A 20,095-nucleotide genomic window follows, 5' to 3' on the forward strand; every position below is an offset into this window, starting at 1 on the left:
CTCCCTCTCCTGTGCCTCTGCTCCTGAGCCCCTGACAAGAACAATTCAGGAAACAGAGTTTTGGGGATGGACTTGCTCTTAGCACAGCAGGACCAAGTGGCTGAGGAGCTGGTGCCTCTATCTAGAGGCAAAGAGCCTGGACACTGTCCAGTTTTCACTAGGTTGAGTAAATAAACTACTTTGGGGGAATCTTCTGATAAACCCAAAGCACAGTTCAATCATCTAGGTAGTTTTTTTTCTTCCCTTGCAAAACACATAGACTGACCATGCGTTAAGCAAGCCAGGGGCTAGCAAGGACTTTTGCCCTTTAAAGCCACAATGGAGGAATAGAAATGGATAAGGAAGGCCAGCCTTCTCTAATCCCCCTTAGGTTGTACCAGTGATACAACTCTACCTATTTCTAATAACTTCCAACTCAGTGCTATTTACCAAAAGAAGCTTTGTTAAATTATAGATATTCCCTGAAGACTGACAGCAACGAACAAGGAACAGCATTAAAGTTTCAGCTACATGGAGCTAAATAAACCCTTTGAGAACAGCTACTGTATATTACCAAGACAGAGATGATTGTTCGGGGAGATTTGCTCCCTCAAACAAATAGCAGGAATATTGTTTAACAGCAACCTCCACTGGGTGCTCGTTGGTCGAACTAGAAGGGTACAGAGCCGAACGGTTGATTGTTTTCTAGCTAGGTTTAAGTGTTTGCTACTGTTATTTATTAATTAAATCAATTGCACCCTGCCTCTTCCTTCCAAAAAATATTAAAATCATAAACAATACCAAAGTCAGACTCAGCCATACGCTAAAGCATGGCATTCTGAGAACAATTCTCCCTTCCTTCCCACCCAATCTAATAAGCGGCTCTCTCTTTCCTCATATTAGAGTACAAGAATTCTTTTGCAGTCATTTAGCAAAAGCAGAAATGTAATTGCTCCCACTTGGTCTGAAAGTGGTTAGGGATACCACAAATTTCTGTCCCTAATGCAATTTCCTGTTCCTGTGATTTTCTGTTCCTAATGCAAAACCTACATTGTCAGGTGTGCAAAATCAAATACCCAAAGTGCAGTAGTTAATGTAATAATTCCACGTGTGGAACAACTCCTGTTCTTTCCCACACCTGTGTACACTCCACACACCCACCCAAATCTGCTCTGGAGGATTGGGGAACACCCAGAACAATTGTAGGGGGTGTATGGGGACAAAAAGAGGGAAGGAAAGTCCCATTACACAAGCAGAAGTTGTTCCCAAAGTGCAAGGAGGTATTTGTACTACACTGAATACACAATGGAGAGTGGATGGAAAACATGTTGTAAACCAATTGTGAATAAAGATATTGTTATGCAGTAGAAAGTGTGGAGTATGCCCTGAGTTTCTTTCAGTTCTTGTGATTTTGTATCTGTTGGGGTAGAACGTCTGAGAGCAAGTTTGCCAGACGGGTTCCTTTATTTAAGTAAATACTACCAGTAGTTAAGCACCATGATCAGCACAATCAAAGGAATTACTCTGTGCCATAGAACAAGTGGGCGGGCCTCCCTGCCCATCTAGCTACCAGGTAGGACAACAAAAGCCACTGTAGTGTGAGCTTGAAGCAGGGTGGAAGCTGAATACACAGAGACATGATTGCTCTGTGCTGGATACAAAGCTGTGACAAATGGAGAAGCAAGATCAGTTAGGGTGTTAATACTGGGAGCCCCTCCATTTTATGCTCAGGTTGTATATATGTGCAAATAAAACCATTTCCCCTAAAGACACGACAGTCTCCGCTGACCTTCATTCCAAGGAAACTAAAGCTGAGGAAGCATCAGGAACTTCTGGATTTCCTCACCGCTCAGAGATCTAGGTGGAATGAATGTGACAATGATAAGGGTCTGAATTACACCACCCCCTTTTTGGGGAGGGGTGAATTTCTTCAAATACTTATTGCCAGTGTTCAAGGAAACAGAAAGATCTTCAGAAATAAAGGGGGAGGCTTTAGACTTCGCTAAGAATGGCTGAGATGCTCCTTTTATGGTCAACTTTCGTCCTAAAAATTATTCCTCTCCTCCCTTGCCTCACAAGTTGACGAATGATCCACATGTAAAATTGTTGCAATTATCATAACTGTTTGGCACTGGCTAAAGAGCTGCAAAACAAGTTACAGAGGGCACCAAATTAGAGGCAGAGAGAATAATTACTGCAGTGGGATGGGGAAGATGAGTGTTTAGGGCAAAGAACCACACCATGTCCAATGGAATGGCTGGCTCAGTTTAAAAACATGCAACAAGCTGGCACCTCTTAGAACTATGGAGAATGCTATCCTGAAATCCAAACGACACTAAACGACACTCCCCTTGTTCATTGGTAGCATAGTTTCATTGCTTTGCATGGCACGGGACAACAATTTAGAACAAAACAAAACAAAAGCCTTGCCCTTAAGCACTAACCACTCATTAGTGGTTCCTAGCATGTGTGTTCAAATGGCACTCTTCCACTAAGAAGATTAGTTCTGACTTCTAGCTGCTGAAGATTTACCTGTCTTTTATGTTTCCCTCTCATGTTCCATCATCTTAAGCCATTGTTTTAAGCTGCTCAAAGTCCAGCAGATTCACCATCCTCCCAAACACTCCTGCAAGATCTTGTCCCTCATTTCATCAGATATGGTGTTGTTGATGATCAAAGCTACACATGGAATCCATCCATGAAATTCAATAAGAAGGCCAGGGAGTAGCAGCAAAAAACAAATGGTTGTTCCCCCAAAGCAATGAAAAGGTATCACTTAAAAGCCCTCCTCAACACCATCCCCAATCTGATTTGCCCCATCTCTTTGAAATAAAATAATTTAGAGATGGCCTGCTCACAGATCCCAGCAGCGTATTTAGATGGGCTCCTACACACTGAGCTTCCCCCAAAATAACTGTGGGTCACACAATGATGGCAGGCTGTGTACAAACATTACTATTCTGACACAGCCAGTGGCTTTCGCTCTATTGCCACAAAAGCCTGACTTCTGGTTTTCCTAGCACAGGTATCAGCAAATAATAATTATTACTATTATTATTAAAAGACTAGTCAGAAAAAGAAAGCATTTTCTGCAGTACTTCCTTCCCCTATTTGCTGACATGGATGGACCACAATGGAAACGAATGACTAATTATCAGTTGAACAACACAAGGCTACAGAGTTGGGAAATAATAGGAATCGGAAAGGGGTTCAAATAGAAACCCATTCCCCTGCTCAAGTGTAATGAAGGCAGCTATGAGTGACAATAGATATTAGTGATGTATGAGCTCACCACAGCTCTTATAAGACTGCCTTGGAAAATGAACCAAGCTATTTTCCCCAAAACTGGGAAATAGCTTGGGCTTATTTTCAAGGCAAGCCGAAATCAGAAATAAACTGCCCGCAAACCAACACCCATCCCACCTAGTGATCCAACACTTCTCTTCAGCCATCTCTGCTTGCTCCTCACAGAGTGTTATTACTTCCCTCCTTCTGCCTCCTTACTTGAAGAAGCATGATGCCATCACCAGAGAACTATTACATTAGTCCATTGTTTTGAGAAGGGGGAGTGAATTTGGAGGTGGATGGAGAGACCTCTCTCTTTACTTCGCTGGTGCACATCATGGCCCTATGTAGCATACCAGGTCACAAGGATTCCACAGGAAATGCAATGTTCCCAAATTCCCCAGTAGCCCTTGGTGAAATTAGGGGCTTCTTAAAGCCAGAGGATTTGCAGCTGCTAGAGAGGAAATCTGGGCATTTTGTGGACACATCTGTCATTACACATTTTTCCTAGCTCGGCCTTCCCCAGTCTGTAATCCTCCAGGTGTTTTGGAGTCCAAATCCCATCAGCCCCAGTCAGCATGGATTATGGGACTTGTAGTCCAACAGTAACTGGAGGGCAGCAGGTTGGGGAGATTATCCATGTTCCACACACTGTAAAAGGAGGCATTTGAATTTTTCATTCAAACTATTTGATAACCCTAAACTGTGCAAAGCTGCCACTGTTTTCAGAATTCAAAAGGATTTATGAGTTATTGCATCGTCAGCACACATCAACACAACTTGGCAATCAAACTGATTTGTTAGGGGTGGGGAAGATATTTGCATCTTTGTATGTAAAAGCAAAGACATGCAGGAGAATCCCATGCATGTTTACTCAGAATGAAGTCTCCTATTTTTCAGTGGGGCTTACTCCCAGGTAGGTGCGCATGACATTCCCTTCTAAAGTTGAAATCTAGTGTCCACTTACTAGGGAGTAAGCCAAATCAAACCCATTGGGACTTACCTCTGAGTTAAAACACATAGAATTGCACTGTATGATGCTTTAAGTTCATACGGTATAATTTTGCACCCTAATTCTTAAAAGTTTATTTTAAAAATGGTGGCTTTGAAGTCAGTAATAAAGCTGGGAATAAAGGCAGCAAAGTTTTAAAATATTTTATGCACAAAAAGACGCTTTAACAAAGGACTCACTGAGGCTGTTTTTGTCTCAGTAATACTGTCCTTTTGAGATCATGGCGGGACAGGGAGATTCTCACCTAATGTCTGGCTACCCAAAATATGACAGGCTAAGCTACTCAGTGATATCATGTAATTCAATAAAATAAAATAAAAAACCTGTTGAGCCTGAATAGCACTTGGAGCTACATTTTGTCCTGAGGACAACTTGGAAGCAGTGTCTGACCAGTTTGTTTTTTATATGGCCTTGATAGATATACACCAATTGTGACTATTCGGTGGACTATGTTATTCGTACAACCGTTACCTCCTTGTCGATCGAAAATGTGAAATGGGAAAAGGAAGAAAAAAAAAGAACATACCATGTCCACAGAACAACACAAAAAGAACTAGATCAGGGGCATCAGGGAAGGTGGAATACTATAACAACACATGTTATATTGTTATACTATTCCACCCACCTTAATGAAGAACCCTTTGGTGTGGCTACGCCATAGCCTTTCGAATCCAGATTTCCTCCCACTTTCATGGTGTCACATGGCTTGCGCTGCTCAATGTATTCATTCATGGTGGACTCCAGGAGGAAGGCAAACTTGCCCTTGGACTTGCGGACACGGGCAACTCCCTCAGCCGTAGTCCTAGCGAACACGGACGGGTCTGTTGTGCTCATGTACGCCCACATCTTTTCATACACTGCTATTTTAGATCTCTGAAGGAAATTAAAAGGAGATTAGATGCAGCAAAGGGACGAGGTCACCACAGAAACAGGTCACAATGCATAATGTATCAGGAGTCAGGTGTTTTTTTATCACTCCGTGGAGGGAAAAAGATACCTTTCGATAACATTAGAGTCATTCGTAGGAAGATACTGCAGTCCTGACATTGCTTACCGCCAAACATGCTCACAAGTTTTATGCGCAGCCATGTTAAAATCATTTCCAGGCAGAATCACGACAAACAGAAGAAATTATTGGAGGTGTCAGAATGACTGGCAGGAAATGTAATGATTGCTAAATGTAGCCTTTTGTACAGGTTGGTTCGATGCAAGCAACAAAATTTGGCTACACACAGGGCTGTGGAAAGAAAAGTTGCACAGACTGTTGCTGTGTGTACAGCCTGTGCATTTTCCCCATGGAATGGTCCCATCCTGTGCAAATAGCCACCTCTGGATCATTCATAGAGGTGGCCATTTGGCACTACATGGGAGCATCAAATCCACGCAAAGTAACTCTTACTCATGCTATCTAAAGGCCAATTCTGCTATTCATCAGCCCTGCTAGACCTGCTAATAAAGGGAAAAGGCCAGGAAACAGCTGAATAGCACCAACGTAGCCAGTTAATAGCTAAAAAACCATTTCCTATGGTCAGATGCAAGCTTGAAATACTTGCTTGATAGACCCGCCTTGAATAGATTTGCCAAAGGCCTGTCTATGGCCATTACCTATTAACTGTCTATTGCCCAGTTATCTCCCTAGTGAATGGAAGGCAAAAATAAAACTCAGAATGTGCACTAAGGCAAAAAAGTCACTAGTGTAGTAGAAATAACTAAATTCACAAGGCACGCAACAGTGTAGAATGTGTGCATATGCTGAGTAAGAAAAGAAATCACACCAGTGAGAAAACATGGTGTGGTTCTCCTGGAAGCTTTATGTAGGTCTGAGGAGCACCTGTTCAGACATATCCTTGTTTTAAGAGGCTTAGCTTTTGAGAATGGCTGATCTGCCTACAGCTCCCCTTCTTGGCTAGTGCTGGGTTATGGCATACACAATGAATCACCAACAGGTATCCTTTGAGTTTCACATTCAAACCCCACTGCAGGCTCAAGTCCTGGCATCTGGGGTGGTGGAGCATGTCCCAAGGCCTTTTTGCATTCCTCTGGAAGTATAACAGGGCTCAGAGAGGACATCCCTCTAGAAGCTCCCTTAAGGCTTGTGTCAAACAGCTGAAACATGCATTGTTAGGTGGTTCTTATACCGTTTCATTGAACTATGTTCTATTCATATTTAGGACAGAAGGCCAAGGGTAAAAGTGATGGAGGACATAATTTAAAGTACTATTATACCACTTTGACAGTCATGGAGAATCATGGGGACTATAGTTCATTCTGGGAATTGTAGTTCTGTGAGGTCAGCACCCCAAACAAACTACAGTTCCCTGGATTCTCTAGGACCTTTAAAGTGGTACAATAGTGTTTTAAATGTATGGTGTGGGTGGAGTCTAAGAAATTTCACCACTTGCCTAACTATCCTATCAAAGGCTAGGCTGTTTCCAGTGTTTAAGAGTCTATATTTAATGGCAATGAACACAATCCTGTCCAAGTTAAACACTTTCAAGTCTCCATGGCCAATCATATAGTGGCATCAGTGGGACATAAGAGTCCTTAATTATGCCCAGCAATTTCTGTTTCCAAGCTTCTAGAAAAGGGTATATTTTACATTTCTGTAGCAGAAAAACAAAATTAAAGTAACGTGAATAGAAAGCTTTAAAAGATGAATGTGGTGAGGCAAAAGACTGGAACAAAATCTCTTATAGTTACAGACTTATAAAACATCCCTTTTGCTTCATTCCAGTGCCTGGAATTACATTATTATGCATCTTTTCATCAAAGGGCGCCTTCAGAAAACCCGTAAGCAAGAGTGAACCTGAAAGACCCCTTAGAATCATCATATATATTCAGCACTCCCTTTCGTCTCCATGCTGTGGTTTGCAATCAGCTAGCAGAGCAATGCTATCTTAATTACCTCTGCCTCTACAGTCCCTAAGGACAGTTCCGAGCTTGACATGTCAAGATCAATATATTTGCCACAAATTAAAATGATTGCAAATGCCAACAAGTGGCTTTGGAGTTTCAAAAAACATAATGTCAATATTGTTGGAGCTACAAGACCACAAATCTGATTTTCCATAATGCATCATTATTCCGACTGCGTTCTGAACGCTTCCCAGGTAGAGCAAGGGAAACAAGAACTTAGTAGGCATGCCAACTTACTCTGAAGAATTCTTTCGTCGACCCAGAGTCCAGTGTCCCATATGCAATTTCGGTTTGTTTGGCAAGGTCTTCTGCGCTTTCTATGGGCGAGACCATTCGCTCAACAGTCAAGAAAGCCGCAAGGTTAGCGGTATATGATGAAATAATGATGAGTGTGAAGAACCACCACACACCTCCAACTATGCGACCTGAGAGAGATCTAAACATGAATAAGATAATGCATATTTTCCTATCTTTTGACCAAGGAGAAAGAGAAAGAGAGAGAGACAGAAAGAGAGAGAGTGAGAGACACCATTATTACAGGAAATTTATTCGCCAAGCAGCAGTAACTGGGACTGAAACGTAACAGGACCAAAGTTCTGTTTAACCAAGCTTCTCCTGATATCCGGTGCTCAAACCAGGATACAGTGTGGCATATAAATAGAAATGCAATATACTTCTGAGTTTTAATTATATTTCTCAAATGAGAAAGCAGCTGCTACAGCGGCTGGAGTTCAGTGGTTTTCGAACTGCATTCAGGGGAATAACAAGGCTCCTTGCAAGTTTATGAGTGAAAAGATCATTCGCTGAAGGAAAGCTTCTTTGAAAGACAGTTTGCCCACCACGACTGATCTTCCTCTCAGTAAGGGGGGTGTTGAATGGCTTGCAGGACACATTTTCAGTTAGTGAGCCTCAAAATACCCGGCTGTACATGGTATGAGATGGAATCCTAAGTACTGTGCCAGGGTTCTTTGGGAGATAGGTCTCTAGAAAGGATTGAGTGAAGATTGGAAGTTTTTTAAACAGCTAGGCTACATTACCTTCTGTATTCCAGGAACATGTCCTTACATACTTAGCAAGGTATGCCTAAAAAGAATCCAGTGTGCTCTGTATTTGTTAGGACATTGTATGAAAGAATTCAACACAAAGATGCCTGCCACACCTAAGCAAGTTATAGACAACATGGTCTATATGTATCCAGTTGGATAGCCATCAGGAAGAACTCTTTGGATTTTCACAGCAAAATTGACTGTCTTTGAAAACTGTTTACACCGCAGTACTAGATATAAACCCTTCAACTCCATTAACTTTAGACTTTATAGACACCCAAACAGACACACTGCTATCTGTTGCCAGGTTTTGCCTAGAAATGAATGAGAACAGTCCTTATTCAGAGAAAATCAGTGATGCTTAAGTCCTATTGAAATAAGAAACCGATTGGGACTCCTTTCAGGTAGTGTTTTGGGTCTGGGAGCCTGAGAAAAATATCAAAATCGCTTTGTTTTTCACGTGTTGTATGCACGTTTGACAAATAATACTCCACTATTTGGGGGGGGGGGGACCACATTTCAACACAAAAACAGAAACTCACTCAAATGCAGTCCAGGCCTCATGAAATCCCTAGTTTTGGCAGGACTAACGTCCAACAAACATCCTCTGCTCTGTATCCTAAGTGTCTACTCCATTATGCAGGTTTTGATATTGATTTCTGTACAGCATGGTTGCACCCTAAATTCTGATTCTCTAATTTACGTCCCACCTGCTGCATTTTCCATATTACCTTTGGGAGTCTGAAGAAATAACTTAAGACAATGCGGCTGTCTGAAGATTGCCAACATTTGAGCAAGGCCAAGAGTGGACATGTGGAATGCCTAATGTTTATGCAACCCAACAGTTGTGAGATGGACGGGGAATGAGGTTGGAGATAAGAGGGAGGGACCGCTGTCGAGGCAATGGAATAGAGGCTACTTCAAAGGTAGATAGTGTAGGAATGTACCTGTTGATAAGTGTGCATGATCAATGTGTGCATGCTATGACAAAAATATAACCAGTTAGCTTAAAGTACTTTCTTTGAGAAGATGTGTTAGAGTTTTTTGTACTATGCCCTGGACATCTCTTGCTCCCACTTTACTTGGTGGGTGAGGGATCCTACTGTAGTAGTGAAATAAAGATTTTCCACAGCAGTAGCATTTTGGCTCAAGAAATGGAAAAACAGAGGAACTGAAATGCACTGGGAACAATGGGAAAGCTTTTTCATATTGTCTTCGTATAATACAGAGGCTGCTGGCTTCATCCCAAACCAGAGCTGGCCAACGCCAGCTCTTTTGGGGGGACGCATTCTGCTTTCCATACGGGTCTAGTTGCCAGACACACAAAATACAAGCTCCTGAGTGATCATATGCCATAATAAATTTGATGTTACCTAGTTGTAAGGGTTTCCCAGCTGTAGCGCACCTATGCATAACATTACGTACAAGCGTGAACATTTACAAACAACATACATAAGTACGGTACATTCCAGATCCAAAATAGAGATGCAGCATTAAAGATAGAATATCCATTACAATTCTTCCCCCCAGCACCAATCCAGGAGTTGCCAATTGGCTGTACCTACCTATTGCCATTAACAGAATCCCTGCTTTGCAAAAATAAAATGAATTTCCGTGAAACTTTAAAAACTACAAGAACCTGAAACGTACAAAAGGTTCAGAATGATTCACTATGGCTGTCTGATTTGAAAGGGAGACAATTACTCAGAACACGTTAATGAACAGAAGAATCAATTTTAAAACATCAGCAAGCAAGTGGCTGTCTCTTGTGTACGGTATTGTGTATTCTCACTGCTGATAATAAAATATACATTTTTAAAAACAGAGATATTATTTCATACCAACCTGGGAGAAATATCACATCCTTGCTGCATGAAGGCACCCAGGGAGAACCACAGGCTGTTGAAGATGCCAAATTCATTGGGAGGCTGATCACTGGGCCCTTCTTTGCCGTCCTCTGGCTCCTCTGTGTGCCACTCATATGGACTAAACCTGCTCACCAGGAACAGGACAACACTGACCCCAATGTAGGCAAAGACTATGCACATCCAGATCTCGTAGGCTAAGGGGTCCAGAAAGGAAAACACTCCAGGTTTAGATTTCTGAGGCTTTTTGATCATAATGGATATGCCCAGACTCATAAAGGGCTTAGAAAAATCGATAACCTCCTCTCGTACCAAAGTGATGGTCAGAGGTGCGACAGCAATCTCTGCTTTCTGCAAAGAGAAGGAGAACCCAAACAACTACAGATTAGAGAAACACGAAATGGCACAAATTGTTTTGCAACAAATGGATGCATTAGACTTTTGCCCTCTTAAAACTAAAGGCCAAAATGGATACCAAAGAAAGTGAATAGGGGACTGTGTGCGCGCACATGTACATGTCTGTATTCTTACTGCATAAATATCGTTCTATAATCTATTATTAGTAGCATCAATGCCTCTTTGATCATGAACCTTGAAAAGTACCTGGAGCTGAAGGAGGAAGTTGAACGAATGACAGTCTTTCTCACTTCCTCTTTCAGCTCTGTGTTCTTCTCGAGGCTCAGATTAATTCTGCTAGATCCAACTTTTACACAGATCCCTTGAAAAAAGTAGAGCACTTCCTCTCTTTCTGTCTTGGCGGTGGCGGGAAACACCTGATCCAGGGGATGAACTGGAATGGTCTGAACCTGCCTGGAAATAGAAATAGGTCGTGCCAATTGAACCGGGTTTTGTTTTTTGCTTTTTACCTGATTTTTCAAATACTCACCTCATCTTGAACTAACTTAAAGCATCGTGCTTATTTTGAACTAACCTATGGGAGGCCAGGCAGTGATCTAGCCTGTACAGCACTTCTCTGCACACAGTGTACATTCCCACTGTGCTTACAAAGCACACTCAAATGTTACCTTGCTTGTGGAGCCATTTGTGTGTGCAGCCTGGAGTTCCATGGGGCTTTGGGCTGCAGCCAGTGCCATCAGCTCTGAAGAGCTTTAACAGTGTCTAGAACAGAGCTTTCCAAACTGTGTGTCGCGACACATTAGTGTGTCAGCTACAGTGTGTAGGTGTGTCATGCAAATGCTCTTATAAGGGGTTAGTTTAACCTCTGGTTTCCTAGTAAAATTGTGTCGCGAAATGATATGTCTAAAAAGTGTTACACCAACATGAAAAGTTTGGAAAGCTCTGGTCTTTTAAGAGTGCATGGCTCCATTTATCAGAATGAGTAAGGCTCATTATCAGCATTTCCCATTTTGACTAAGCAATAAAGAAAGTATGGATATCCAATAAAAAGGCATGGTGTAAAGTGTGGAACCTCTTGAATGCTGCCACCTGTTTCAATGGCTTAATTCACATTCTCTTTTTTCCTTCTCAAATATTCAGTTTCAAGGAAGCTTAACAAAATGCAGCATAAATTACTTGAACTTCAGAGCCTCATTCTTTGTTAGACTTTGACAGAAATGGGCAATGACCTCCTTATTCATCATGCAGTGAGTGGATAACATTCCATGGCAGAAGAATGAATATTTAACTGGAGTTGACTGCTGGAGATTTTGAGAACACCTGCAAAAGGTAGCTAATTGCATTCATCACTAGAAAGTGCTTTGATGAATAAGCTCATCACTAAAGATTATAGTGTTGTGCAGATAATATTTTAGTCATCTAGATTCATCAGAAAAACAGCAAGGATCCCCTGGCTCTGCAGGACAGTCTTCTTCAGATATCTCAGTTGGTAGAGCATGAGACCCCTTAATCTCAGGCTTGTGGGTCTGAGCCCCACATTGAGCAAAAGATTCATGCATTGCAAGTGTGTTTAAAATTTCAGACATAGTCTGCAATCCTATCCACAATTACCCAGGAATAAGATGGATTTTTCTTTGGAGTAAATAAGCATTGGATTGTGCCAATATAAAACGAAAATATATTTGAATTCAAATAAATAAAAAACCAAGCTTTGGGTATTGTTCCAAGGATTTCACAGCTTGCCTCCAATCTGTGTTTGGGAGTGAACCCAAAATGGGTTTGGCTAAAGTGAAGGTTCATCATAGGTGGAGGACTGTTCCAAACATGATCCTGCTTTCTCATGCACAGGTATATTCAAAAGTGTAAGGACATCAGATGATAGGCCAATCAGTAGAGCATGAGAACCTTCAGGGTTGTGGGTTTGAGTCCCACGCTGGGGACTCCTGAATCGCAGGGAATTGAACTAGATGATCTTTGTGGTCCCTTCCAACTCTACAATTCTATGGTTATATGATCACCTTCCAACCATCCTCAGTCACTCGGTGAACCACCCAGTCTTCAAAGCATCTCCAGTCCTGCTCACAAAGTTATGCTGACAAATGAAAATTCCTCTCTCCTCTCCACTCTTCCTAAACAGCAGAGCAGGGCTCCTGTCCACACAGCACAGAGATTGTTGGAACAAAATCTTTGCTGCTGAGAGAGCTTATCAGATGAAAGAGTCTTGGCTGTGTGCAGAATAGGAGCATCCGAAGCTGTCTTATAGATAGTCCAACCCAGTGCTGTTTTTCTGGGGGGTATGCATGCCCCTAAACATTTTGTGAATCTTTGTACTTTTGTCCATTTACTGTATTTATTTTTTCTCTATTTGAATTATAAAATGGTGATTTTCTTGAGTCGAAATGAGAGTACCCCTAAACATTTTTTTTTTTGGGGGGGGGTGAAGCACTGGTCCAACCACTGCTCATTGCTGTCTATACTGATAAGCTTCAGATCGGAGTCTTTTCCAGTTCTAGAGTTGCCAGGATTGAACTGTATTCGAACCATTATCTCCACCAGTTGAGCTGCAGCCCTGCCCAGCAATGAGAAGGTGGGGGCAGCTTTATCATTCTGCTTTTCAGTGTACACTTTCATACCTCAGTAGTTCACTTGTAGTGTCAAGATGCATTTCCATATTTTCTAAGTGATTAAAAGGGAACGTTCACACTCACTAGTTTAAATGTTCTGAGAAATGATCCATCAACAGGGAAATTGTTTTAATGTCCCTTCCAGAATGGAAATGCAATTTTCTTTCCAAGCGAAGCATTTCCTGAACATACATGCACAGTTTATAAAAGAGGTTGTGGCGTGCCACCTGCATGTCTATTACAGCTTGGAGGTAATATTTAGATTATTCATCAGGGATTGTCAACATTCATATGTCAACATTTGCCAAGAAAAGAGCCAGACAATCGCTGGGATGTATATAACCAACCCTACATGACAACTACACTCATGAGAAGTTGATGCAAAAGTTGGCATCAAAAATAGATATGCTTACCCCATACACCAGTTCTCCCACCATCCCATTCCAGATTTTTGTGTTTGGATCCCTTGCTCCGTATTTTCCATCAGGAACAATAGCAATTTTGTACTTGATGCCAATATGCTTTGCAATTTCTGATGCCAGGTCTACACAGTATCCTTCATACTTGTCATTCCCTTCAAACAGTTCTCTGTTTTTTTTCCACATAACATATGGGGCTTCCTACAATGAAAGAAGGAGAACTGTAAAAGATAAACATATAGCAGAGCCTGTCCAAAGGTACATGTTATTTACCACCAGCTGTGTCATATTGAAAGGTCACATCAGATATATTGAACTGATCACAAAATCGAAAAAGAAATCCATAGGAAATATATCTATCATCTATCTATCTATCATCTATCTATCTATCTATCTATCTATCTATCATCTATCATCTATCTATCTATCAGATTTGCAACATATGACATACACTTGTCCAGTTGAAATCCAAAACCCAATTTAGAATATTTTTTTTTATCCTTGGGCACATAATAAGAATGACAAAATTAATGGACCAGTTGCTTTAAAAATCAATTTCTTTACAACCATATTTTAACACCTTTGTTTATATGGATAACTTATTGACTTGTATTGGAATAATTTTACTCAAAAAACACCCCTGGGTATAGGTGTCTTTTCAATATGCTGAAGGAAGCATCAGCTACTCCTTATAATTCAATAAGCAAAATAGCACTCACTGGGTTGGATCCAGACAGGCCTTTCTATGAGTGGAAGTTGCTCCTTCTGTTCATGGAAGGCTCCAAGATCCAGCAGAGGCTCCATGGCAGAGATAGGGGAGCCCTGCCCTCCTGCACTATGTTTAATGCTGCTCTGGAGGATTGGCCAACCCTCTATAGTTTTTCAGGGAGCAAAGCGGGCTGCAGGAAGGCATAATCAGTGGAGATAGCCTATTTTTCTCTTTCCTCCTGAGCCAGCAAATACCTGCTGAGTACGTCTCTGGATCCAACCCACCATTAGGAATGTTTTAATATTTTTTTAATTTTCATTCCCTATAGAATCAATACAAGCAGAACTTAAAGAGAACTAAAAAATAAGTAAACAAGCATGCTATTCATCCACAGCCCTGTTGATTAAAATCAACCCATACCAATTAATCAACCACACCTTAGCTGATTAGTGTGTAAATTTCAATCACGCAGTCCTCCATTTAAGTGAAACATAAGGAAAGATTGCATCCAAAGACTCAGATCTGTAGATTCAAATTCTGTTCCTTGGAGATTCAGAATTCTGTTCTTTGACTTATAGTTTAATTTGCTGCAATCAATCTTCAAAACAAACGAGGTCAACCATCATAGTGCTTCTTTTCCCACGTGTCTCATTGCTCTCTTAAAGCTGTTTCCCTCTCTTTCCTCCTAAAGCTCCCCCCCCCCGAGTTCTCAAATGTGGTTGTGAGATCATTTCTCCTTCCCCACATGTAGCCGGGGGGGGGGGGGGGAGTTCCAAATAGTGCATTAAGTCAAAAATCCAAGCAATATGCGGAGATTTACATGGCACTTCAAAGGTACCATTTTTGAATGCAATCTGAACATATATGCAGTTGCCTTTTATCAAGTTTGGGGAGTGGTCCATATGGACCAGTACTGTCTGCTCTTAAAGGCTCCCCCATGTTCTTTTTTCAAGAGGGCATTTTGTTTTGTGTTGAATTTGGAACGCCCTGAACCCAAATAATGAGTTCTAAGCAGTGATGTCTGCGAATTCTGATGACAATGAAAAAGGGAGTGGAAGCTGGCAATGTTCACTGATTCATCCTATGTTCAGGATAGTGAATGCGACTGGTGGTCACCGTTGCTGTTGTGGTTTGAAACCACAGATTGATTACCCCCTCCCGCCGCCGCATATGTGTTGTGTTTTCTTTGCACTTAAATGAGTGGAACATGTAAAGACAACGGGATTACGTAAGTTACACAATTAGTTATGTAAATCACACAAGTTATATAATTAATCGTGTAAACACCATTCCCCCCAGTAGACATCAAGGTGAATTAACGTCATTTTTGGCAGAACATGAATTGCAGTGAAATGGAAATGATTCTGCCTGTGAAAAATGCAGGGTGGAATGGAAAATTATTCATTATTACGTCACAAGCAAACACAGAAAAGTCATTGTAACCATTATAGGGAAATGGAGAAATATTTCGGGAAGATGGTATTTTCACCACGGTACATCTTCATTTTGACACTGTGTCAATGCCTTTTCTTTGTGTTTTCAATACCTTATGTAGCAGCATCCCTGCATTACCCAATGTATCAGTTCTAATATTAGAGATTTAAGATTTCATTTAAAAAGGGGGGTGTTTGGTAGTGCCGCATCACTTAAATCTGATGACCAGATAAAAGACACAGAGGTTGTTGCCATTAAAGTCACCATTTGCCAATAGTTTCTCATCAACTCTCATTTGGGCTGAGCTGTGGCAACAGTTGGCAAATGTTGTGCCTTCAAAGGATAACCATAGCAGTCCCCTACATTTGTGTCCTGTCCAAATAGATTATGCAATAATACGTAGCCAAAATAGGAACGACTCAGATATTTACTGGGACTATGATGCTGGAATTATCTGGAAAGCAAGAAAACTTTCATTCCATCTTCAATGAAAATAATGGGCTCCCAAGGTCAATATTGTGTAAACCAGATAACATTCATCATTCGGAGCACAACGCTACCAATTATGGTTGTTTTTATGTGTTCTTGTGGCTTCTGGGGTTCTCCGGAAGCTTATTATGGGATTCTCAATTAAAAGATCAATAATAGCCTCTTCCTTGAAAAGTAGATTCCCCCATATTTACCAATTTTCTTCTGCAGCATGCTGATTCAGAGGTATTGTGCTTGTTCTACAGCACACTCTCAGTTCATTTAGTGATGGAGAGGTCCTACAGTACTAGCCAGGTGAATGGAGACTGTGCCCTAGAACTTATTTTTTGCAGAAATCTCCTGCAACATGCAGACAAATTGATATCAGGACCATCGACCTAGATAAACAGCCAAAGCATCAATATGGCCAGGAGTTTAACTAAACAGGAGCATGGGTTCATTTTCATGGAGACACACTAATATGTATCCATATGGTGGTCAGATAATGGCCACACGCTACATGTTTCAGACTGTGATAACCAAAGCTTACAGAAAATGCCAGCCCTTGTGTATGCTGTACCTTCAACTTGTTTCACTTTGTATTCAACTTTTGCCTTTGGAAAGAACGGCATTGCCAGTTCGGATGACCAAAAGCAACCCCCCCCCCACCCTACAGTGAGAAGTGGTTCACTCCATTATTCCCCCTACCCTCTCATTCCGTGCTCATTCTTTTGCATGTGTACACCCAACCTTTATTTGTGGAAGTTTTGAAACTTTTGCAACTGCAACTATCTCGTCACTAAAAGCAGCTGAAAGACAAAGCATTAATAATAATAAAAAATGCATTATCTCCTTTGCAATGATATCAGATCACCCCATTTCTCCCATGGGCAACATTGCAGTTGCAGGAACTCATTCAGAGCTGTTATATCTGAAACATTTCTAGAAATCCAGCAGAGAGATAGTGCCTTGCAAGACATAATACTTTGCACACTTAGGGTACTTAAAAACGTAATTGGGAGAGGTTTAGTTTTCCATGATGTGCCCATATATATTGTCTTTTGTCCCTGTAGTTAAGCATGCTTTGAAACAATACAAAAACCTTCAAAACTTGATGATCAGAAGCAAAAGCTGGGTAAACGCAGTACCATGTTGTGTGAAGGGATCCAACAAATGATGGCTTTCATAGCCACAACTCCTCGAAAAAGATAGGTTGTTTATGTGATGAATGCATAATCCATGTTGGCTCCATCAGGCAACCCATTTTGATTTCTATTCCTGCCACACAACGGCTACAAAACTAAACACGTGTTGAGAAGATATCCACCCACCGTTTGGCCTGATGCAGTTTCTAATTTCAATAAAATTAGAACACTCTGGAGGAGGTTTATGAAATATAATTCCACAGGAAATCCACATTTCAAATGATTAGTAACAAAGTATGAACATAGATCATCAAAGTGGTACAAGCTTTACTTACAGAAATCTGATATCTATAACAATGGTTAACATTTAAAATATACAGCTTTGCAACAATAGATTTATCAGTGTAGAGAAATCCTTCACAAACTTGCTAGTACACAGCTCTTAATTAGAAACTAGGGAATGGTCTTTTTTATTTTTTGAAAAGGAAATATATTGTCTCTATGCTTAATTTATACTCAGAAAAAATAATCTTGCACTTCCCAGAGAACTTCAAAGCATTTGCTAAAGTATAGAAAATACATTTATCAAAGGTTTGAAGGTCAGTCTTGCAAATAATAGTAATCATTCGCCTTGTCATATATAATAAAACATTCCATGGGATTCAGTGGGAAGGCAATTTACACCTCTATGTTTGGCAAATATAGAAGAACCAAGTTCTCCACACTTTTCGGCTAAGTGCTGTGCAGTCTGAACCTATTGGTCAAGACCTGGAGCTGAACTGGTTACAACCAATGTTCCTTCTTAGTTCATCTATCTGAGCACCTACGTAGACCCTCCCTGACCTTTCAGGCTTCTCGTATAGCTAAACAGATTAGCCTCTCCTGCCCAAGCTTGCATGGCCCAGTTCTGAAGCTGCTCTAGCATACTTCAAAGCCCTGACAAAAGTTTTTGCTATGGTCTGTGATCGGCGGAGGTTAGTTTCAGTCTCTGTGACTTATATAGGTAAAGTTGGTATTGGTGTTCTTCAGCCAGGAACTCTCCCTGCCCTCCCCTTCAGCACCCAAGAGAGCAGAAAAAACATGGACGCCATGGATGTAAAAAGTGGGGGGCACTCATGTATTTTTCTTGTCATCGTCCTGTTGCTCTGGGGGGTGGGATGGGGGATTGCTTTATTGCAATTCAGAAATGCACTAGCAAGCACCCTGTGGGGGTAGGCTATGGGCAGGTGCATGACTGATTTTGGAGCTTTTAAAAAAGGTCTTGGAATTCAAAGACCTGATCCAGTTTGTCTGATGTTCTTATGATCATGTGGATTGTAAAAGAATCTCCATTTTAAATCCACATGGAAGCAGGATAGGCTGATGTTAGTCCCATCCACATACAGAATGGGGATGAACTGTCCATTCAGATTCACAATGAGGCATGGGTTCTGGAAATGTCAACAAACTTGTTCACATGTGAACAAACCGACAGTAGTTTAGCAGCTAGATGCTCCAGCTATTTTATAGAGAGTAGCTTGTTAAATATTCTAAAAGCAAAACGGAAACGTCTGATCCAACCAAAGCACGTTCAAAATCCCATTAATTTCAGTATCAAGAATTTAAGCAAAATATTAATTTTCCCATTCAAATCAGCTGCGCTTAAAATGGCTTGACTTCAGCAAGATTGTATACATGTTTCTTCAGCATATTTGCTTCTTCCTAACAATTGTTTTTATTCATATGCAAATCAAAGCAATTAAACACTCAGTTAAAAGATGTACAATTACAACACAAGAGTAGACATATTTACTATTAAATCCCATTGTGTTCTATAGAATTTACTCCATAGTAAGCGTGCTTACTTTGGCAGCATCACTCACCAGTTGTATACGTACTTCCTCAGAAGTAAGCCCCATTGAGTTCAACAGGACTTACTCCCAGGTGCAATGCTAAACCCACTTATCTCAGAGTAAGCTCCCCAAACCTCAATGGGGCTTACTTCTGAAGAGACATGTATAGGATTTGTACTGTAAATCAAGTATGTGCCTTCATTATACACCTTTAGGCACCAGGCAAAAACGTTCCTCTTTAACCAGGCCTTTGGATGACTGACATCCTATGCCGTTTTAAAATGTGTTGGGGGAAAGTGTTATTGGGTTGTTTTTGTTTTTGTTTTTATTTTGTATTTTCTGATTTCATCCTGTGAACCGCCCTGAGACCTGTTGGTTTACAAATTTAATTAACTACTACTACTATGATTTCTTTAATCAGCCAATACCCCCCAAATTAGCAGATAAATGCACCTGGGTGTTTCAACATATTACAAGGGAGAGAAAAAGAAGCAGAGATGTTGTCCATAATATCTGCAACCTGATGTCATCCAGAGGGTTATTCAACTAAGTCAGAGCAGATACATTGCAATTAATAGATCTAACTCAGTTATGTTTATTATGTTCAGTGGATCTAGGCTGAGCAACGCTTAGTTGAATACCACCCAAGGGGTTTTGCTAGTACTAGCAAGGAACGCTCATAAAACACAAATGGAATAGCTCCCTCTCTGTTCTACTCTTGAATACTAGCCTAGATGTTTTGGACTACAACGTCCATCAATTCTAGGCAGCATGGCTGGTCAGGGATGATGGGAATTGCAGTCCAAAGCATCTGGTGAACACCAGTTTGGGGAAGGCTGGCATGTACTTTCAAGAAAGGATTCATTTGTTTTCATTATGTGGATCTGGGGTCTGTTATGAATCGTTTTGTGGAATTATGAGGGGATGTTTCTGGGGTCTGGGTTTAGACTAGGTGTTCATGATTCAGTACTGTTCTTTAGCATCCAATAATTAATTCACATGTT

The 20,095-nt window shown here is 40.9% G+C and overlaps 1 protein-coding gene across 5 annotated transcripts in view; it reads right to left on the minus strand.

The window, feature by feature from the left end:
- Window positions 1-20,095, minus strand: part of GRIA4 (glutamate ionotropic receptor AMPA type subunit 4) — a 216,759-nt gene that overhangs the window by 30,206 nt on the left and 166,458 nt on the right. For all 5 annotated transcript variants that reach the window (XR_014168021.1, XM_081909661.1, XM_081909660.1 and 2 more), the window contains exons 10-13: window positions 13,498-13,704; window positions 10,084-10,454; window positions 7,430-7,628; window positions 4,902-5,149 (exon numbers count right to left, since the gene is read on the minus strand). Coding sequence is in view for 4 of the 5 variants with exons in the window: in XM_081909661.1 (XP_081765787.1) it covers window positions 4,902-5,149; window positions 7,430-7,628; window positions 10,084-10,454; window positions 13,498-13,704 (1,025 nt within the window). In the remaining variant the exon portion in view is untranslated. The remainder of the gene's footprint in view (window positions 1-4,901; window positions 5,150-7,429; window positions 7,629-10,083; window positions 10,455-13,497; window positions 13,705-20,095) is intronic.

This window comes from Podarcis melisellensis, assembly GCF_964234715.1.
Source record: "Podarcis melisellensis genome assembly, chromosome: 4".
Lineage (NCBI taxonomy): Eukaryota > Metazoa > Chordata > Lepidosauria > Squamata > Lacertidae > Podarcis > Podarcis melisellensis.